Source organism: Mastigoproctus giganteus, chromosome 6 (genome assembly GCF_048544385.1).
Source record: "Mastigoproctus giganteus isolate SK-2022 chromosome 6, ASM4854438v1, whole genome shotgun sequence".
In the NCBI taxonomy this organism is placed as follows: domain Eukaryota; kingdom Metazoa; phylum Arthropoda; class Arachnida; order Uropygi; family Thelyphonidae; genus Mastigoproctus; species Mastigoproctus giganteus.
This window is the reverse complement of record NC_143580.1, coordinates 199738201-199762399: the sequence shown is the minus strand read 5'-3', so window position 1 is coordinate 199762399 and position 24199 is coordinate 199738201. Positions and strand designations below refer to the sequence as shown.

At 36.1% G+C, this 24199-nt stretch overlaps 1 protein-coding gene across 3 annotated transcripts in view; it reads right to left on the bottom strand.

Annotated features, from left to right (window-relative positions):
* The window catches only part of kst (spectrin beta chain, non-erythrocytic 5 kst), a 593342-nt gene that overhangs the window by 324452 nt on the left and 244691 nt on the right, over nucleotides 1–24199 (bottom strand). For all 3 annotated transcript variants that reach the window (XM_090376665.1, XM_090376667.1, XM_090376666.1), the window contains exons 23-24: nucleotides 10670–10800; nucleotides 3758–3817 (exon numbers count right to left, since the gene is read on the bottom strand). In XM_090376665.1, coding sequence (XP_090232791.1) covers nucleotides 3758–3817; nucleotides 10670–10800 — 191 coding nt within the window. The remainder of the gene's footprint in view (nucleotides 1–3757; nucleotides 3818–10669; nucleotides 10801–24199) is intronic.

Genomic DNA, 24199 nt, shown 5'->3' with positions numbered 1-24199 from the left:
CTATGTGATCAAAAAATATTTAATTTTAATTACAGATTAAAATTAATAAGAGCTTTTAATTCTTATTAATTAATAAGAGCTTTTAATTCAAAAAGTAATGCATAATAGGACCACTTTTGCCCTGGACAAACCATGACTCTCCTGGCATACTTTGTACCAACTGCCAGTAGATATCGGTTGGAATTTACCTGCATTCCTTCTCCAAAGTTTCTGCCGGAGCCAGTTTTAAAAAGTTGTTTTAGCCATAGTTTAATCTCCAGCACCAATTAATCCCACAGATATTCAATAAGGCTAAAGTTTCAGCTCTGAGCAGGCTAATACAACTTACTTTAGATCACTGCCTACAGACCTGTGCTGTATGCCATGGAGTGTGGTCATGCTGATACTTAATTACATAATGTAAGTAGCACTGATGCAAGAAAGCAAGTGTATGAGCTTATGCAGCATCAGCAAAAAAAAAAAAAAAAAAAACACCATTCCCTCCAAACGCCTGTCCAGTTCCTCATAAATTTATTCCACCTATCAACTTCCACAACGACAGATGGAAGTTTGTTCCAGCAATTAACCACCCACTGTCTAAAGGCAAATTTCCGCACATCTATTCTACATCTGTCCTTTCTTAATTTGAATTTATGCCCCCTAAGGATCGTAATCTGAACAAGTGGAAGGATCCCATCAGAATTCAGCATGCTCAACCCATTCAAGGCCTTATACACTTCAATCAGATCACCGTGCAGGTGCCTAGTCTCCAGCCACTGCAATTTGCAGAACTTAAGCCTCTCCTGGTAAGAGGATCCCTTCATTCCCCTCACCCTTGTTGCCCTTCTCTGTACACGCTCAAGTAAATCTACATCCTTCCTAAAATGAGGGCTCCAGACCTGTACGCAGTACTCAAGGCGTGGCCTGACCATTGCCTTATACAGAGGGATAATCACCTCCTTTTCCCTGCTAGCAAAATTCCTATATATCATTGACAAAACCCCATGACCTGCCCTGGCAACCTGTCTGCATTGCTCAGAAAACTTTATATCCGACTGCACAATTACTCCCAGGTCTTTTTCATTTTCTACCACCTTAAGTGTAGTACCACACAGTTGGGGTTTTTTTTTTTTTTTTTTTGATTTGGTAGTTGTTGGCGCATCGGCTTCTGTGGCCATATTGCACCTCCCAAGGTTTTTGCACTACTTTGATCCAAGCCCGAGGCGGGAATCGAACCTGCGACCTTTGGGTTGCCAAGCAAGTACTTTACTCACTCGGCTAGCCGTCAGCTCACACAGTTGGTACGTTTCTCTGGGGTTACTTCTACCCATATGCAGTACTTTGCATTTGTCAAGGTTAAACTTCAGTTGCCACTTCTTAGCCCATCTGCCCAAATTATCTAGATCCTGCTGCAGTAGCACACTGCCATTACTGTCATTAACAACCCTGCCAACCTTTGTATCATCTGCAAACTTCGACACTAAGCCTGATATACCTTCATCAATATCATTGATAAATATACAAAACAACAGTAGACCTAACACCGAACCCTGTGGGACTTCACTAATAACATTAGTCCAAGAAGAGCAGCACCCATTGATTACCACCCTCTGTCTCCTCCCACTTAACCATCCTTTTATCCATTGTAGCAACTTACCCTTAATACCATTCTGCTCCAATTTGTACAATAGTCTTCCATGCGCAACAGCGTCAAAAGCTTTCCTGAAATCCAAATATATGATATCAAAATTATTTTTTGCATCCAGTTCCTTTGTAACCACATCATAATATCCTATCAAATTTGTCAGACAAGACTTTCCCCTTAACAAACCCATGCTGTGTCTGAATTATTGCTGCAGTCTTGTCTAGATGATCCTGCAATGCATCTTTAACCAGTGACTCCATTATTTTACCCGGAACAGAAGTTAAACTAACTGGTCTGTAATTACTCGTGTCACCCTTCGATCCCCCTTTGTGAATTGGGGATACATTTGCACATCTCCAATCCGTGGGAACCTCTCCTGAGTCCAAGGATGCTCTCATAATTATGGCTAAGGGTTTGCTTAGTTGCTTTGACGCCTCCTTTAATATAACTGGATAGATCCCATCCACCCCAGGTGCTTTTCTTATGGTAACTTCAACAATTTCTCCTCCACTTTGCTTTCAGTTATTACAAAATCATTAAGTATCCTGCTACAATTTGATAACCTTCTGCCATTTTCAAATCTTAATAATTCCTCACGTGTGAATGTAGATGCAAAATACTCATTCAGTTTGTTTGCTATCTGAGCAGGATCATCAACAGTCGAACCATCGATGTCAAGTGGATCAATCAGATTCATCCCCTTCCTTTTAGAGTTTATATAAGTAAAGAAATCCTTGCTGTTTTTCTTAGCATCCTTTGCCAAAGATTTCTCATAATCTGCCTTCGCCTGCCTAACCTCCTTTGTCACCTGATTACAGACTAGCTTATATCTGCCATAGGCTTCGGAGTCGCGTGATAATTTATATGCATCCCATGCATTTTTCTTCTGTTATGAGTCTCATTAGTTCATTTGATAACCATTTAGGCCTAAACCTTGAAGAATATTTCTTAATAGGTATGAAATTTTTAGTAGCTTCCACGATTAATTCCTTGAATGCTTCCCACTTCCTACTTGTCTAAGTAGGTCACAGGTAGTTTCGGGCATGACTATCAATGGGCCAAGTCCAAATGGCTGAAACAGTCCCATACCATCACAGACCACCTCCACCAAATTTACTGGTTGAAATGGTAAATGCTGACAGGAGAGGAGAACTCTCTGGGCAACCTCCATACCCAAACATGACTGCTGGATGAAACACAGTGGGAAGATATTTGTCACCTGACAGTATCTTCTGCTCACTATCTTAGAATTCATAAATGTCATCTCACATTGATGGCCAATCCAACATTGGTAGCCATGATATTGGGCTTATGTGCAGCTCTTCTACCATTGAACCCAAAGCTATGCATCTCCCTATGGATGGTTCACATACTGACAGATGATTCTGTAGCCTCTTGGACCTGCTCCACGAGCATGGTATGGTTCATCAAACATATTCTATGCATTTATAAGAATGTCCAGACCGCCTTTCCACTGAAGCATCATCTACAGTCTTCTATCTTTGAAATAACATCTGCCATAATGAATTTCAAAAAGTGGCATAGAAAGGTTACTGATGTGGCATCTGACTATCATTCCACATTGAAAATCTGTAAGTTTCAATTAACAACCCATACTGGCTTTTAATGTACTACTGCTACCACACAAACAGACCCATGAGATTTATATATCATGGGTCTGTTTGTCTATTTATACATCTCAGCTGATATGCATATGTGGAGAACCTCTGGTACAGTGTGCAATATTTGCAGAAGAGTATCTGAATACTTTTGGTCATATAGCGTATTTTATCCCTGTGGCATACTCTAAATACTAAATGGCCACTCTTGGAAAATTTTTTTGATACAGCCACTTGAATCATGAGGACATATTTAGATACTTTATATACTATTATCTTTGCTCTGCTAATTTTTTTGTGCAGAAAAACAAGGTTTACCAAAATACAAATGTCAAATATAGAAACTTCTTATTATTGTCATATAACAACAATGATAAACAAGATAAAAATTGAAATTTCATTTTAAATGGGAAATTGATATATTTTAGAAATGAAACAGTCGCAGAAAAACACAAAGAGAAAGAAAATAAAAATATAAAACATCCTGATATATATATAGGCTTTAAATAAGTACCTTGTTGCACCTTCTAAGCTCCTCTCCTTTTCATGCTTTAAGTGATTCAAATTATCCCATCTATGTATAGAAAAATAAAATTTATTCTTGAAAATATTAATACTAAGCACATCTGTCAAAAAATTAATATAATGTAAATAAATATCATTTATATTATATTTTAATATAATATCATTTGGAAGCAGATATTGCCTACTCTTATTTTTTGGTACTCAAACTTAACTAGACAAAAGATACTTTTATATTTAATAAATATATTAATACATTAATGTATTAATATGTCCATACACTAACAGATAGCTTTAGTTCAAGATCTTTGTTTAAGAACAGCGCTTTGTCTAAAAAGAAGAAAATTAAAAAAGCTAATCTGAACAAAAAAAAACTCATCAAGAAGAATTTTATAGCAACTAAATGTTGCTATAAAATATATAAAGGAAAGCACATCAACATAATAATACTTAAAATCATAATTAGTACTAAAATGATCACAGTTTCATAGCAAAAATAATTTCTGAAAAGATAAAATGCAGTGTGCGACAAGAGAAAAATGGAGCTTCACTTAGACTATCACTTTTCCCCCCTTTCCTTCAAGAATTATTTTGATTATAAAATTACTTAAAGCCTGTTTGCTCTTTTTAATTGCAATTTATATTCATAACATATGATTTGCTTCATGAGAAATTCATTATTCTATCAGTATTTCTTTAACAGTTTAATGCTTTATTTCAATTTAATATTTGTTTTATATCTTCTAATTTTTAAATAAAGGAAATTCTGAATTTAAGATAATCTAGCTATTAATGCATTATTTAAATATACAGTCTGGTCAGGGAAATATACAGAGAAAATACTATTTTTCGATACCGGAAGCATAAGAGTATCTGTCACTGGGAAGACAATTATCATAACTACGTGTGCAAAACTGCTCTCTCAATAACAAAAAAGCTCAAAGGAGATGGGGTGCTATGAGACAAAACTTTCTGTCTCATAGGATCTCCACTGTTTTGGAATAAACAAAAAAAAAAAAAAAAAAAAAAAAATTAAATTAAAAAAGCCCCACGGTAGAAAGTATAGGTCATTCAACATGGGAAGTAACAACTTTCATCAGAGAAAATAATGACCCACTCAAAACCGAGATATAGCACTGGGAACTGTGTACATGGAACAGATATTGAAAAACAATAAATGCTGAAATATATAAAAACACTGACCAAAACTATAACTAAAAGATTACCTTTAATTTAAATCTGTGGATAAAAAATAATCTATTATGAAAATTTATATTTACACTATGTACGATAATTAAAATTGGTATAAAATATACTATGTACAATTCACATTATAAAGTTAAAACTAGAATAACACCATATATACTAATTATTATAAAATAAATCACCTTTTTAACAACAGATAATGTCTTTCTTTTTGTTTCTCATCTGGCAGCCTCTTAAATTCAAGAGCAAGACACGTGGACACGACCATGTGATTTTATGGTATCTTCTGGAGGTAGTTAACATTCCTATAACCTTCATTAGCAGAAACTGATGATGCTCCTAATGTCAGACTTGCTTCTCTTCTTTCACTCATTCCTGTTTTCCCTAATGTAAAAACATCGCTTGGAATTATTCTCAACAACAAGCTTTCTTTTCTCCTGCCTACGAAACATATGGTGGCAGCAAAAATCAAAAGCTATACTGGCACATTGATCAGAGTCTTTAAATACGACTTGAGCCTAAAAAAGAAAACTTTACTCTATAAGGCAATCTTTTTTCCTATTGTCACATTTCTTGTGGCAGTCTGGTTTCATCATGTCAAAGTCACCAGCTGTCAGAATAAATTGCTATACATTCAAAGGTTGATGCTCCTTGACATTACCCTAGCCTGCAAAACACAGCTACCTCAGCCTTTAAGTCCTCTCAGAAATTCTGCCCATAGATCTTCATTTCCTCTTCCATGAATTATGCATCATATTAGAAAAAATATTCCCTTAGAGTTTCTGGGCATCACTATAAATAACAATACAGATACAAAGGTAGAGAAAAAGATGCCTCACAGTCATTTTCTCTGTGTTTGTTCCCAGGATGAGATGATGGCAGGAATGCTGGTCTCTTGCTAGGCAAGGGTGCTTTACTAGATACTTCTTTCCTAACATTCACCATATCACGAAATGGTTCTGATATGGTGAAAAATATATAACTTATCCTGACTAGATTCAGCTCTCTCAACACCAAGCTCTTCACAGCCTTGGGATCTCCAATGCTGACCAGTGCCTCTGTGGTGGTTGGGAAAAGTGGGTTTGTGTACTCTAATCATGTTACATTTATGATGACCATAGGCTTCTGTGGCTGCTGCTTCAGAGAATTTCGCTCCTGTGATGAGGGAAAAACTTGTGGAAACCAAGAAATGTTCTGACTTCTAAAAGATTTTGCTATCAAAGCCCTTCTCTAGAAGAAATACATTCACTTTAATACCCTTAAAGTAACCATAGTCAATTAATGAATCTCCTGAATCTGTTTGCTACCTCCCAAACTTCTTTCACCTCATTCCTGTGGAGTAACTGACCTTCTAGACTTCATGATTCATGTTCCCTGGGTGGAGGCTCTTCCCAAGTTTATTTTATTCGAATTATTGTTATTATTTCTTTGATTTTTTTTAATCATTTGGGAAGGGAGGAAGTGACGCCATATCTCTTCAAAGATAACTTTGTTCACTCTGCCAAGATTAGTTCTAACTGAATAGGATTTTATTTTTTATTTATTTTTAACATATGTTGGCTCCTTTGGGTGAGATCTTGTTGTTCTCTATGGCACTACTACGTGATGGCACTACTTTGTTAGGCTGTAATGATATGAAAGATTTTTTTCATTTATATTATTTTTTTATTATTATTATTTATCCTTCTATCCTTTTTAGTTTTATTTTATTTTTCTAGCCTCATTTAGTTTTATTTTATTTTTCTAGCCTTATTTAGTTTTATTTTATTTTTCTAGCCTTATTTAGTTTTATTTTTATTGTTTATTTATTTATTTTTATTTTCCCATCTGTCTTTGGACCAGGGCAGTACATGCTTATTATCACCCTCCTCATGGCAGAGACAGTTACTGAGCAGCAGCCTTCCAGGTAATCACTGCTTTCTGGTAGCTAAGTGGCCAGGTACAACAAATCAATATAACCGATACAAATGCTCCCAAATATACATCTTACATGCACACCTGGTCTTTAACAGCATTCTATCAACCTCACAGAGTAACACAACCAGGTTGAACTATTGTTTAGGAGCCACCTGACACAAGATACTTCATACATTTCTCTCATAAGTATCTTTCTTTTGAGATGCATCACATAACATCTTATGTGATTCAAACACCAGGTGAATACCAGTGCCTATATTTGCTGATGATAAGTCTCCTGTTATAGATTTGTATCTTCAATCTGCCGTAATCACTGGCTGGCAGATACCAATGATGCTGCCAATAGTTAGAAGCAATGAACACTTACTGCTCTCAAAGTACAGCTGTGAACTCTTAATAACCATACATTTACAGATACCTAGTCTTTCTCCCCTTTCCTCTTTTTAACCCAGAAGCACTATATTTTTATTCCTTTTCCCTTTTCTCATCCTTTCTCACATACCATGTCCTGAAAGAAGGAAATTACCAAATGACTCTTAATCTTTTCAACAGACTATTTTACACATGTGCATCTTTATGAGTTTGATTAATTTAACTTTCAAAAATTTGGATTTTCAATTCTGTAGGTTTCTTATTATGGTCAAAGTCCAAGAATTTATTAAACACAGATAAGCACATAATGATTCAGCTTGAAATTAATTAACACATAACTTTAAGACTGCTGCTAAAATATTCTCATAAGGCAGCCCATCTTACAATGTATGACTATTTCAATTAAATTTCAATAAATACAGATTTTTTTAAAATTATGTACACATAATATAGTCTATACATATCACATGTTGTACACTGCATACATAATACAGTATTCAATGTGATAGGAAGAAATTTGTACTGACTGGTTTCTTTGTTTTCTTGTTTCATATTATAAACTTATACAATATGTAAGTATGTAATTTTAAAACAAAAATACAAGTAGATCTAACAAACTTTATTCACGATTTTTACTTTCTCGCATGTTATAACTGAGAGAAAAGTATGTATTTTAATTTTCAGAATCGCTTTACAAAAGTAATACTAAATATTAGCATTACATTTTACACTGCTCAAATATATACCTACAGCCATATATAACGGCCACTGCAGCCGAGTGGTCAGGCATGCGCATGTGTGCATAAGTACACATGCCTTGAGTGACCAGGGTTCAAACCCGTGACTGCTAAATATGGTGCTGTTTCTTGTATCCTGTCTATCTTGTGAACTCCTCTGACCATTTGGTCATCCCAGAGTATAAACAGAAAGTTTATTTTTTTATATACCATACCTTGTGGAAGTCTCTAATACATGTATAGCCATATCAGAAACTTCCACATGTTATAACGTAACACTTACTTGCACAGCAACTTTGGTTAACAAACTGTTTTCTTAAGTTAAAAAAAAAAAAAAAAAAAAAACTAATAATACCATGAAAATAATGTTTTATTTTTAATACACTAAACATCCATAGATTCAGAGGAGGTCCTCATGGATGCAAATGTATCCCCAGTTCTCAAATGGCATTCAAAGGGTGACAGAAATAATTATAGACTTGTTAGTTTAACTTCTGTTCCAGGGAAAATAATGGAGTCACTGGTTAAAGAGGTAATACAGGATCACCTAGAAAAGACTGCAAGTAATAGTTCAAACACAGCATGGGTTTATTAAGGGGAAGTCTTGTCTGACTAATTTCACTGGATACTGTGATGTGGTCACAAAGGAGCATGAGGCAAAAAATAATTTTGATACCATATACTTGGATTTCAGGAAAACTTTTGATACTGTTGCACACAGAAGACTGCTGTACAAATTGGAGCAGTATAGCATTAAGGGCAGGTTGCTGCAATGGATAAAGGGAAGGTTGAGTGGGAGATGGCAGAGAGAGTGGTAATAAATAGGCACTGCTCTTCGTGGATTAATGTTATTAGTGAAGTTCCCCAGGGTTCGGTGCTGGGCCCATTGTTGTTTTGTGTATTTATCAATGATATCGATGAAGATATATCAGGCTTAATGTCCAAGTTTGCAGATGATACGAAGGTTGGCAGGGTTGCTAAGGACATTAAAGACAGTATGCTATTACAACAGGATCTAGAAAAGTTAGGCAGATGGGCTGAGAAGTGGCAACTGAAGTTTAACATTGGCAAATGCAAAGTACTGTATATGGATAGCAGTAACCCAAGAGAAATACCAACTGTGTGGTACTACACTCAGGGAGGTGGAGAATGAAAAAGACCTGGGAGTAATTGTGCAGTCAGATATGAAGTTCTCTGAGCAGTGCAGACAGGCTGCCAGAGCAGGTCATGGAGTTTTGTCAATGATATACAGGAATTTTGCCAGCAGAGACAAGGAAGTGATTATCCCTTTGTATAAGGCAATGGTCAGGCCACACCTTGAGTACTACATAAAGGTCTGAAGGCCTCATTTTAAGAAGGATGTAGAGTTGCTAGAACGTGTACAGAGAAGGGAAACAAGATTGTTGAGAGGAACAAAGGGGTGCACTTATGAAGAAAGACTTAAGTTTTGCAAGTTGTAGCATCTGGAGACTAGGCACCTGTGAGGTGATCTGATTGAAGTGTATAAGGCCCTGAATGGTTTGAGCAGGCTCAATGCTGACAGGATACTTCTGCTTTTTCAGATCAAGAACCTGAGGGTACATAGATTCAAATTGAGGAAAGACAATTGTAGAATAGATGTACGGAAGTTTGCTTTTAGCCAGGGGGTAGTTGATTGCTGGAACAGACTTCCAACTGTTGTTGTGGAAGTTAGCTTATATAAATTTAAGGCTGAACTAGACAAACATTTAGAGTGACCGGATGGGAGTGAAATGGGAAGTTTTTTTGGGGTTTGTTTGGTTAAGGTGCTGTATAAGCTTGCTTTCTTGCATCATATGCCTCAACTAATGCTAATCCATCACTGGCCACTAAGAAAAAAAATTGCAAAAAATACTAAAAAATAGCCCTGTTATAACTTTTATATCATTGGAGCTCTATCAGTGTCCCACATGACACTGAGGGACACAGGTAGAGCTTTACTAAACAATGTGTACTAATAGTTAGAATGAAGAAGACCAGAGCTTACAAAAAATGAGTATGCAATACATTTCACTACTATTGCCTCAGAAAAACTTTATGATTAGACTTCTTCTTGTCTGCTATTGCTTAGTGCCTAATTCATTTCCAAACATGTTCTTAAAACTTAAAAAACTTTCTTAAGGCATAGTTCCTCTACCCTTCATTCAGTACACATTATTAAAAAACTAGTGGGAATAAGATATGGATAATTCATCTTTATAGAAATAACATTAAAATCATTAACTAAATATATAAATTAAAGGTAGTGTGATCAAATAATGATTTACAAAATTAAATAGTTATGCCACATTAAAGGAATTGTTGAAAACCAACAAATTATGCTGAAAAAATGTCAACTGCTTTCATTGAAGCAAAAATTGAAAATCAAACTGCGAAATAAAATAAATGTTGTAAAAACATTAATTTATTATTATTTCATTTATAATAAAATATTGATTTATTATTTTTTATCTTACTATCTTAATAATACATAAAATTTAAATTAAAAAAATTATTTTATTTGGTAGTTTGATTCTTAATTTTTTGCTTCAACGAATGTGGCAATTAGCACCTCTTCATCATTACCTCTTGCAATTTCAACAATTCCTTTAGTGATTTATAACAATGCTTACTTCTGTAAATAATTATCATTAACTAAAACAATTCATACCAACCGGACATGCATTTGCCTCTGTCTTGCTTTAATAGCATCTAATTGGCTGTGTCTGCTGTGCATAAATTCTTCAACTAAGCGATCAATGTCTTCAATACGCCGACTACTTGCAGAGAGATCAGTTAAAAAGTTCTGCAAGGAGAATATTAGCAATAATAAGTAGTCCTGATTATATTTATTTTAAGACAGATATATGAAATAATTCTAGGGTTTTTGAAAATTATTTACTTAATTAAAACTGAGAAACACTGTAGTATTTTTTTGCCACCAAGTAGGTAAGTAAATTCAGTTTTCTTCACACATCCACATACTCACTGAATCTGTAGTGGTTCCTAGAACATTCAAACAATATGCTACTTCCTCCCATATAAGGTAAAGCATATCTAGTGTCAGCCTCGCAACCACCATTATTATGGAATTGATTATTTTTGTTTTCAGGTTTTCAATGTTGCTATGCAAATAAACTATCTTTTTCACATCCCTAAAAATAGAAATTTAGTGAAGTGCTATAGGGTGAATGAGGTAAAATAGACAACTGAACCAACATATTCAATCTATCACCTCAAAATGTGTGATTAAATGTGTTTTATAGAAATCAGAACCTCAGTCAGAGACAATAAATAACATAATGCAGAGAGCCAAAGATATGAAAGTTAAAAGACATGTCCATAAATGCAGATCTTATATACTTACACAAAAAATGATAACACACAATTGCATTGTAGATAAAGTACATTTATTATGGTAAGGAGATTTAGATACAATCTCCTTACCATAAGGAGATTTAGATACTGAACCAACATAAGATAAGGAGATTTAGATACTGAACCAACATAAGATAAGGAGATTTAGATACTGAACCAACATATTCAATTTATCACCTCAAAATTTGTGATTAAATGTGTTTTATAGAAATCAGAGCCTCAGTCAGAGACAATAAATAACGTAATGCAGAGAGCCAAAGATATGAAAGTTAAAAGACATGTCCATAAATGCAGATCTTATATACTTACACAAAAAATGATAACACACAATTGCATTTTAGATAAAGTACATTTATTATGGTAAGGAGATTTAGATACAATAACTTTAATAACTTTAACCTATATTAGAGCTTTACTCTGAAAGTCTTCTTCAGGGACAAATTAATAATAATTACTTAAAATATATTCACATACAATATATTCCAGAATATAAGTCAACTCAGAATGTTAGTCAACTTCTACTTTTTTTTGCCTTCAAAATTCATGATCATATATCTCTTGTATAAGTTTACCATTTTTTATAGTTATATTTCACATCCTGTATAGTGGTAAATATGCATTAAGAACCACTGTCCACATTTTAATTCAATTATTTCAGCTTTTTCTTTAAAAGTTTACAATATGCCATTTTATTACACTGCACAGTAAACTATAAAGTGCTTCAAGGAACACACAGTACCTCCTTGTGTAGAAGGTCATTAAATCTATAGTGACAATGTGACATTGCTCATAGACTATACACGTATATGGGAGGCTTTGATTATGTAACTGAGCCATTCCTTGTTGCCTGTTTCTAGTACTGTATTGCAAATTGATTTCTCTATAAACAGTGCCACAATACAGAAGCACATCTACAATTAGCAATCTCGACAGTTAATGTTTGAGAAATGGAAAAGTTAAATCAAAAACATTAACTCAGGACAAATTCCATGAATGTGAACAAGTCCTTGAGTTTTAAAAGGTGAACAACAATGTATATTTATGCAAAAAAAATAAAGTACACAATGCGAGTTTTTATTTTAACGCTATTTATTTATATATATAAATTCAGTTTTATGTTACCTGCTTGTGAGTGAAAGAATGCCTTTCAAATCCTATATTATGTTTAAATATATTCATATCAATACATATCATAAATGTGTCTTTAATGATATGCAACCAAGTTACAAAGGAGGTTTGGCAGGCGAAGGCAGATTACGAGAAATCCTTGGCAACGGATGCAAAGTAAAACAGCAAAGAGTTCTTTACTTATGTAAACTCTAGAAGGAAGGGGTGAATCAGATTGGTCCACTTGATATTGATGGGTCAAGTGTTGATGATCCTGCTCAGGTAGCTAACAAACTAAATGAATATTTTGCATCGACATTCACACATGAGGAGTTATTCAGCGAGGGGAATGCCAGAGGTGTATTCAACTCTAGCAGTAAGCTACAGAATCTTGAAATAACTGGGAGTAAAGTGGAGGAGAAACTGTTGAAGATAAACACAAGAAAGGCACCCGGGGTGGATGGGATCTATCCAGTTATATTAAAGGAGGCAGCAAAGGAAGTAAGCAAACCCTTAGCCATAATTATGAGAGCTTCCTTGGACTCAGGGGAGGTACCCATAGACTGGAAATGTGCAAATGTGACCCCAATTCACAAAGGAGGATCAAAGGCTGACACAAGTAATTATAGACCTGTGAGCTTAACTTCTGTTCCAGGAAAATTAATGGAGGCACTGGTTAAAGAAGCACTGCGAGGTCTTGTCTAACCATTTAGACAAGACTTCAGTTATAGCTCAGACACAGCATGGTTTTGTTAAGGGGAAGTCTTGCCTGACCAACTTGATTGGATACTATGATGCAGTCACAAAAGAACCGGATGCAGGGAATAACTTTGATATTATATACTTGGATCTTAGAAAGGCTTTTGATACTGTTGCACATGGAAGACTGCTACACAAATTGGAGCAGTGTGACATTGGAGGCAAATTGCTGCTATGGATAAAGGGGTGGTTGAGGGGGAGAAGACAGAGAGTGGTAATCAATGGACACTGCTCATCGTGGACTGATGTTATTAGTGGAGTCCCTCAGGGCTCAGTGTTGGGTCCATTATTGTTTTCTGTATTTATAAATGATATTGATGATGGTATATCGGGCTTAATGTCCAAGTTTGCAGACGATACAAAGGTTGGCAGGGTTGTCAAGGACACTACTGACACTATGCTGCTGCAACAGGATCTGGAAAGGTTGAGCAGATGGGCTGAGAGGTGGCAAATGAAGTTTAACATTGATAAATGTAAAGTACTACACATGGGAAACAGCAACCCCAGAGCAACGTATCAACTCTGTGGTACTACACTGACAGTGGTAGAGAATGAAAGGGACTTGGGGGTGGTTGTGCAGGCAGATATGAAGTTCTCTGAGCAGTGCAGAAGGGCTGCAAGAGTAGCTCATGGAGTATTGTCAATGATATACAGGAATTTTTCCAGCAGGGATAAGGAGGTGATTATTCCATTGTATAAGGCGATGGTCAGGCCACACCTAGAGTACTGTATACAGGTCTGGAGGCCTCATTTCAAGAAGGATGTAGAGCTGCTGGAACGAGTACAGAGAAGGGCAACAAGATTAGTGAATGGAACAAAGGGGTGCTCTTACGAAGAAAGGCTTAAGTTTTGCAAATTACAGTGTCTGGAGACTAGGCACCAGCGAGGTGATCTGATAGAGGTGTATAAAGCCTTGAATGGTTTAAGCATGCTCAATGCTGATGGGATTCTTCCTCTAGCTCAGAAAAATCACCTGAGAGGGCATAAATTCAAATTGAGGAAAGACAGATGTAGGATAGACGTGCGGAAATTTGCCTTTAGCCAGCGGGTGGTTGGTTGGTGGAACAGACTTCCATCCCTTGTGGTGGAGGTTGATAGCCTAAATAAGTTTAAGGCTCAGCTGGACAGGTATTTTGAACGAACAGAGGGGTGAAGTGGAAGTGGGTTTTTTTTTTTTTTTTTTTTTTTTGGCTGATGCTGCATAAGCTTGCTTTCTTGCATCAAATGCCTCTACTAATGCTAATGCTAAAAAAAAAGTAATCCAAGATTAGGATTTAATACTCAGAATATAAGTCAACCTTAAAATTTTAGACGATTTACATGATGGAATAAATTGTACCTTGGTAGGTATAATACAAGAAAAAAGGTAATCTAAGTGTACATAGGTGATGGCTGCTAACAAAGAATGAAAAATTATTTTTATAAGGGTGAGCTGTTTGTTGTTTGGTTTTTAGGAGCATTAGCAACTAAGACCATATTGCTCCAGGGATATGCTGTGGTCATTCCCTGACCTTTCCGCATCTTCTGTATTTGGTGGTCACAGGCTCGAACCCCAGTCCAATCAATAAGCATGTGCTACGCACTGCTGCTCCTACCCACCTGGCTACGGAGGCGCCATAAGGGTGAGCTGAAAAATAATGGCTCTAATTGCATAACTTTTGAAGAAATAGAATAAATCAAAAAGAAAGGAACAAATTTGTAGATAAAAAAAAAAAGTTTCTTTAATCTGACATATGCCATTCAAGTAAAACTCTGAGAGTTTTACTTGAATGATACAAAAAAACTTTCACCTGAAAAGCCAATTACCACTTCAAAGGCTGGTTTAACTTCTTTATCGGAGTCATAATTGTTGCCTCGGAGATGTTCCTTAAGCTTTGGGAACAAACAAAAAAAAAAAAAAAAAAATCACTGACTGCCAGATCTCAGCTATAGAGAGTATGCAGAATAATTTCGATTCCTAGCAAAGAAATCCTTGCCAATGCTGCATGTGCACCATTGTGTTTTTACAACATTGCTGTATTGCCAGGCCTAACTTGTTCTGGGTTTTTTTGAGTTTGTTCAATTTCTCAATATACCAGACTGAATTGACTGTGTTTCCCTTCTTTCCAAAAATTCCATTTGGATAACACCCATTGTTTGAACTGTGTTCAAAGATACTTTCATTTAAAACAGTATAATTCGTAAACAACACAGAAATGCTACTAGTCACTTACTAACTAGGAATTATTATATAAGAAACCTATTTGGTACCTGCTGTGCTATCTAGCACTAAATTTATAAACTAAGAGGCAATCTTTTGCGGTCTTCCTTGTATTTTCTAATATAACAGAAATTATTTTTAGGTTGTTTTTTATATATATTATATGATGCTAGCCGGTATATAGACATAGCATTTTAATCAGTTATTAATTGGTCCAACCTCTCACAAAGGCTTTCAGAGAAAAGCTTTAAGATACTTGGTTGTTTTTGGATTTTAGGTGCATCAGTGAGTTATTTCATTATGCTATACTGAACCGTTGTACATAATGTTTATACAAGTGTGTGTGTGTGTGTGTGTGTGTGTGTGTGTGTGTGTGTGTGTGTGTGTGTGTGTGTGTGTGTGTGTGTGTGTGTGTGTGTGTGTGTGTGGGTTGATTTGCATGCAGTGTGGGCTGAGAAACCCAGGATCTCTCACAGGGGAAAAGTAGGTACCTTGTTAATGGTAGCATTAAAGTTATGGTATGTAAACCCTTCCTACCATAGCAAATATTCTTCAACCACAATGCAACTGCAGTGTGTTGCCATCACAGTAATAATAATGTAGGTAACCCACATGAGACTGAAGAAACGTCTACTGTTCCAAGAAATCTAGATGCGCTATAGCTTTTATATTTTTCCCAGTACAGAAGAAAGATTAGAGAATACAGTTTTGTATAAAATTGCACCATGCATTCACTTTTGGACTGTCATACATGTATTCATGGACAAGGTAAGAATTAGGCCTGATGTAGTCACTTGGCTACATGAGGCCTAATTCCTACTGCTACTGCTTAATTCTTAATGCTATGGCACCCACATTTCAGTTGACTATGGTTTGAGCCCAACAAGTCTGCTGAATGCAGTAATGACTGTATTTGTTGTCAAAAAATTAATAATTGTAAACTCCTCTGCCTTATGTAGTTGTGCCAGAGTATAAACAGAATTTTTTGGAGCCAAAATACAAAAATAGTGTTGCTTAATTTTTTTTTATATGTGCCTTCATTACTTCATTTACATTACTTCATTAGAGAAACAAATATGTAACATAAAGACATATTCTATTCCTATGTGCTTCAAATGTTAAACTCTTTGAATAATCATTTGGTGGACCAACTACAAACTGTATGGATAATAAGTTTGTTAATGTATACAATGAATTACATCTCAGGCATGCCTGATTTTTTTTTTTTTTCTTAAATTAATTGATTTAAGAAAAAAATATCTACACTATATACTGAAAAATATTCAGTATAGATTTTTACTACACTGTATATTTTACATTATACTGCAAAAAAAAAAAAAAAAAAAAATATATATATATATATATATATATATATATATATATATATACTGTATGTGCAAATGTACCTAAAAATGCAGCAACTTAAGCAATTCTTTTATGCACTATTAAGCATAAATCAGAAAAGAATATAATATATACTACATCAATATTAAATAATAACAAAAAGTAAGGTGTACTATTAGTTTTGAGAATCACATATTCCTATCAATAGAGCAGCTTTGTATATGATACCTTATTCTGAAGATGGGCATATGTGATTTATCATTGTCAAACAGTAACAGTGCATACAGCATTCCTTTTCAAATCATGCTTGGCCTAGAGCTTTCATTACATCCTAGAATACTCAATATTAGATTTATAAATTACTGTAAATATGTCAGTTGCTTCAGAAACAAAGAAACATTATCCTAACAATTAAAAACATTTCTTGTTCCCATAATTTTTTGTGTCATTCAAGCAAGAGTTAGGATGCCATTAACGTTTAATTTACTCAATCCATTTAGGTCCTTAAACACTTCAATCAGGTCTCCTTGCAGGTGGCCTAGTTTCAGATGCTGCAATTTGCAAAACTTAAACCTTTCCTCATAAGAGCGCTCTTTTTCCCCCCTCATTAATTCCCATAGATTCACATCCTTCCTAAAATTAGCCTTCAAGACCTGTATGAAGTACTCAAAATGGATCCTAAACATTGCCATATACAATGGATTATCACCTCTTTGCCTGTGCTGGCAAAATTCCCATATATCATTAACAAAACCCCATGAGCTGTCCTAGCAACCTGTCTGCACTGCTTGGAGAATTTCATGTAAGACTGTACAATTATCCCTAGGTTTTCTTGGTTCTCTATTACCTTGCATGTGGAACCACCCAATTGGTATGTTATTCTAAGATTAATGCTGGTATGTTATTTTAAAATTAATCTTAGAATAATATACCAACTGGTATGTTATTCTAAGATTAACACCTTGCATTTTTCAATGTTAAACCTCAACTGCCACTTCTCAGTTAGTCTTGTTGCAGCAACATAACCTGATTTTACCAATTTGATAAATCTTCATTAATATCATTAATTTGAAATTAGTAATTGAAAATAATAAGGGCTCCAGCACAGAACCCTGAGTGTTTTAATAACCACTCTTTGCCTGCTGCCATTCAACCATAGCATTGTCTCTAATGCCACATTGCTCCAATTTGTACAGCGCTACTCCAATTTGTTTGCTAACTCAATTTACCAAAGTTATTTGTATGTAAAAATATAGGTTTTCTTCAGATAAGAATACAATTTTTGATTTATAATATTTATCACTTTGATATCCGTCTATACAGTTGAAAATGTATTTATACTTTATAATTCACTGTAGCATGCTTTTGCATAATTGTTCCTCCTCGGGTAATGAGAAATGTGTTTTTTGATTTTTGCCACTGCTGTTGTCAGCACCACATGCGACATGTACTCAGAAGAGAGATTATAAAAGAATGAGGCGCCTCTGTAGCCAGGTGGGCAAGAGCAGCAGTGCGTAGCACACGCTTCTTGATTAGACCGGGGGTTCGAGCCCAAGACCACCAAATACGGAGGATGGGGAAAGGTCAGGGAATGACCACCGCATATCCCTGGAGCAATATGGCCTTAGTTGCTAATGCTCCTAAAAACAAAACATCAACAACACCACAAAAGAATGGAGAAATGAACTTAGAGAGCCAACAGATCATTAAAATCAAGTTATACGAAAATGAAGTTGTACTAAAAGCTTTATTTTTAAGTTGTAAAGTTAGAGTTAGCAAGGCATCTTCATTTATGAAGATTTTTTTTTTTTTTTTTTTTTATTTCTAACAGTTTAGGTGCTCACTAAAAATATGTTAGTGATTTTGCATAGCTCAAAGTTTCCAAAAATAAACACATAACTATGTTTCATAACAAAATGGGTGATAAAAATCAGGGCTTCTTAAACTTTTTTACCCGCGATCCCTTCTGACAATGGAAAAATTTTTGCGACCCCTGGTATTTCAAGTGTAACAATATTATAATATGGTTACATTTAAAATTTACGTTTTTTCATACAATTTCAATATATCAAATGAGGACAGGTGTTTAAACACTTGTGAAATGTTTGCCGAACTCTCTGGAATGGAACATGACATTGCCATGGGGGATGTCTTTGTGTGTGCACGATGTAAGGAGTGTAAAGAAATCAGGCGACAATTCAGCGTTGTTATGGGCCTATATGAGAGTTTGACGGGTAGGGTGGATGCCCCTGAAAGATCTATATTAAGGGGCCCATCAGGCTCTCAGCTGCCCACATCAACGCCAGAGCTTGCACTTGGTCATCATGCAACACAGCCGCAACCCCCAAGGCAGAATGCGCTGGTCCCTCAGGAACTAGTAGTTGTTGGAGACTTTTGTCAGGGAAATGGGAAAAATGCTTTGTAAAAAGGATAGGTGGAACAGGACCAGGGTATGTCTGCCAGGGGAAAAGGTTGATGACGTTGTAGAGCGGATATCATCTTTTAAGGGCACAAAAGGTGATATAGTTGTACACATTGGCACTAATGATATTAGGAGTAGGAGATCGACAGAATTAATTAACAAGTACAGGTCACTGTTGAACAAAAGCCGAGAATTAGGGTTGAATTTGAAAGTGTCTGCAATTCTGCCCAGACACGATAGAAGGGAGTATATGATGAGAGCCTTGTCGATCAATTCGGCCCTGGAAAGAATGTGCAAGGCTCAAGGGGTAGAATTTTTTTCAGCCTGGACTGTACTTGTTAACAGGACAGACTGCTTCTATAGGGATGGGATACACTTAAATAGAAAGGGTGCAAGAATATTTGCTGATGCTATCGAGGCAGTGTTAGGTGGGTCGGAAAACTGCTAGCTTGGGGGGATACAAGGACTAATAGTTTAACAGTAGCTGTAGGCAGAGGTGAAGGTGATTCTTCCACAACTTCTATTAGAATAAGTAGCGACCTGGAGCGTGGAGTGTTGGGGGTTCCCGGGATGGATGGCAGTCATCCTGAAATAGGTGGGTATATGGGATGTGTTAGGGTAACTAAGAATAGGAGTAGGAGCATGTATGCTTGCATGTATACCAATGCTAGAAGTATAGTAAATAAATTTGATGAATTTGAAGTGTTGGTCAAGGTTAGTCTCCAGCCACTGCAATTTGCAGAACTTAAGCCTCTCTTGGTAAGAGGATCCCTTCATTCCCCTCACCAATCTTGTTGCCCTTCTCTGTACATGCTCAAGTAAATCTGCATCCTTCCTAAAATGAGGCGTCCAGACCTGTACGCAGAACTCAAGGCGTGGCCTGACCATTGCCCTATACAGAGGGACAATCACCTCCTTCTCCCTGCTAGAAAAATTCCTATATATCATTGACAAAACCCCATGACCTGCCCTAGCAGCCTGTCTGCATTGCTCAGAAAACTTCATATCTGACTGCACAATTACTCCCAGGTCTTTTTCATTTTCTACCACCTTAAGTGTAGTACTACACAGTTGGTACGTTTCTCTGCGGTTACTTCTACCCATATGCAGTACTTTGCATTTGTCAAGGTTAAACTTCAGTTGCCACTTCTTAGCTCATCTGCCCAAATTATCTAGATCCTGTTGCAGTAGCACACTGCCATTACTGTCATTAACAACCCTGCCAACCTTTGTATCATCTGCAAACTTCGACGTTAAGCCTGATATACCTTCATCAATATCATTGATAAATATACAAAACAACAGTGGACCTAACACCGAACCCTGTGGGACTCCACTAATAACATTAGTCCAAGAAGAGCAAAGGCGGATATTGTTGGGATAGCAGAGCCGTGGTGTCACACAGATATAAGGAATGCTGAACTGGAATTTGGGGAGTACAATGTGTACAGAAAGGATAGACAGGATAGAAAGGGAGGAGGTGTTATGCTGTTAATTAAGAAAAACATAAAATCAAAAGAAGTGCATCCAGTTGATATAGATGAACAGTGCACTGTTGAGTCAGTTTGGTGTGACATAAGCACTGCGAAAGCAAAAATAAGAGTAGGAGTGTGTTATAGGCCTAATGACTCGAATGAGTACAATGAACAATTGTACAGAGAAATAGAGTGGGCTAGTAAATCGGAATGTCTTATAATGGGGGATTTTAACTTCCCAGATATTGACTGGAACTTGTGGGTCGTTCACTCACACACTACTCAGACTTTTGTGGATTTATTGGATGTTTGTTTTCTGCAGCAGCGTGTTCAAGAGGCAACCAGAGAAAGTGATACTCTTGGATCTGGTTATCAGCAGTGATCATTCGTGTATTAAGAATTTGCAGTTAAAGGAACCACTAGGTGGCAGTGATCAGAGTGTACTGATGTGGGATTTACTTAAAGATTTAATTACCATCGGGGTTAAGGAAAAGGTTTTTGCTTCCGTAAAGGTGAGTACAGTGGTGTCCGACAGTTTTTAAATTCTGTACAGTGGGATAAACTGACGATGTTACCAACAGTAAATTCTAAGTGAGAAGCATTCAAGGAATTAATCGTGGAAGCTACTAAAAGTTTCATACCTATTAAGAAATATTGTTCAAGGTTTAGGCCTAAATGGTTATATAATGAATTAATGAAACGTAATAGAGAAGAAAAATGCATGGGATGCATATAAATTATCAAGCGACTCAGAAGCCTATGGCAGATATAAGCTAGTCTGTAATCAGGTGACAAAGGAGGTTAGGCAGGCAAAGGCAGATTAAGAGAAATCCTTGGCAAAAGATGCTATAAAAAACAGCAAGGATTTCTTTACTTATATAAACTCTAAAAGGACGGGGGATGAATCTCATTGGTCCACTTGACATCGATGGTTCGACTGTTGATGATCCTGCTCAGATAGCAAACAAACTGAATGAGTATTTTGCATCTACATTCACACGTGAGGAATTATTAAGTTTTGAAAATGGCAGAAGGTTATCAAATTGTAGCAGGATACTTAATGATTTTGTAATAACTGAAAGCAAAGTGGAGGAGAAATTGTTGAAGTTAAACATAAGAAAAGCACCTGGGGTGGATGGGATCTATCCAGTTATATTAAAGGAGGCGTCAAAGCAACTAAGCAAACACTTAGCCATAATTATGACTCAGGGGAGGTTCCCACAGACCGGAGATGTGCAAATGTATCCCTAATTCACAAAGGGGGATTGAAGGGTGACATGAGTAATTACAGACCAGTTAGTTTAGCTTCTGTTCCGGGTAAAATAATGGAGTCACTGGTTAAAGATGCATTGCAGGATCATCTAGACAAGACTGCAGCAATAATTCAGACACAGCATGGGTTTGTTAAGGGAAAGTCTTGTTTGACAAATTTGATAAAATATTATGATGTGGTTACAAAGGAACTGGAGGCAAAAAATAATTTTGATATCATACATTTTTGGATTTCAGGAAAGCTTTTGACACTGTTGAGCATGGAAGACTACTGTACAAATTGGAGCAGAATGGTATTAAGGGTAAGTTGCTACAATGGATAAAAGGATGGTTAAGTGCGAGAAGACAGAGGGTGGTAATCAATGGGTGCTGCTCTTCTTGGACTAATGTTATTAGTGGAGTCCCACAGGGTTCGGTGTTAGGTCCACTGTTGTTTTGTATATTTATCAATGATATTGATGAAAGTATATCAGGCTTAATGTCGAAGTTTGCAGATGATACAAAGGTTGGCAGGGTTGTTAATGACAGTAATGGCAGTGTGCTACTGCAACAGGATCTAGATAATTTGGGCAAATGAGCTAAGAAGTGGCAACTGAAGTTTAACCTTGACAAATGCAAAGTACTGCATATGGGTAGAAGTAACCCCAGAGAAACGTACCAACTGTGTAGTACTACACTTAAGGTGGTAGAAAATGAAAAAGACCTGGGAGTAATTGTGCAGTCAGATATGAAGTTTTCTGAGCAATGCAGACAGGCTGCCAGGGCAGATCATGGGGTTTTGTCAATGATATATAGGAATTTTGCTAGCAGGGAGAAGGAGGTGATTGTCCCTCTGTATAAGGCAATGGTCAGGCCACGCCTTGAGTTCTGCGTACAGGTCTGAAGGCCTCATTTTAGGAAGGATGCAGATTTACTTGAGCGTGTACAGAGAAGGGCAACAAGACTGGTGAGGGGGAATGAAGGGATCCTCTTACCAAGAGAGGCTTAAGTTCTGCAAATTGCAGTGGCTGGAGACTAGGCACCTGTGCGGTGATCTGATTGGGGTATATAAGGCCTTGAATGGGTTGAGCACGTTGAATTCTGATGGGATCCTTCCACTTGTTCAGATTACGAACCTAAGGGGGCATAAATTCAAATTAAGAAAAGACAGATGTAGAATAGATGTGCGGAAATTTCCCTTTAGCCAGCGGGTGGTTAATTGCTGGAACAAACTTCCATCTGTCGTCGTGGAAGTTGATAGGTGGAATAAATTTAAGGAGGAACTGGACAGGCATTTGGAGGGAATGGTGTGATTTTTTTTTTTTTTTTTTTTTTATATATGTTTATATATGTATGTTTTTTGTTTATTTTTGACTGATGCTGCATAAGCTCATACACTTGCTTTCTTGCATCACATGCCACTGCTACTACTACATTCCTTCCTTTATACACTTATCTCCACCTTGTACATTGGGGTACTCGTTGTGGTATTAAACAAAAACTTTTACTCAAATTTTTACAGTTTTACAAAAAATACAAACGTAAAAAATACAAAAATACTGTTATATATGCAGCAAACAAACAAAAGACCTTAATGAGATGGATCAGCTTGTTTATTTCGGTAAAACAAATTAAATCTTGGCAAAGTTTTTGTTAGTGCAGGTCTCATAGCAACTTCAATGTTATTAAGACTAGAACGGTATTTTGTTTTTATTAGAGCCAATGTTGAAAATACTGACTCACATAAATAATGGCAGCAAATGGCAGAGGTTCTCTCATTGCCAGATCTGAGGGTATTGGATATTCAGCTTTAACCTGAAGCCAAAGAGCATTTAAAGATTTCTTCAAGAATTCAAGCTTAAAATTTCCATCACTAGAAAGCTCTGAAAATTCTTCTTGAGCCTGCAATGAGAGATGTTTTACCTCCTCCATTTGTACAATGAATTTTCACAGTATTTATCATTTTGATTGGGTATAATCAGTTTTAAAATCTGGAAGAAAATATTTACAAAACTGATTTTCCAAGCATATCAAATGATCAAGAATAATCTGCTTTATCATATTAAAACTAATATTATTTCCAGTAATAAACTCGTCCATGCATGGAAATATTTCAAATGAGTCATTTACAATTTTACTCTTACATAAGTTTATTTTTTTCATAAATGCTTGGACTTTATCTTTCAGAAATAAAATATTAGTGTTCTCTCCCTGCAGAGACATATTCAGTTCATTTGAGTTTCTCAAATGTATCTAATAAATAACATAA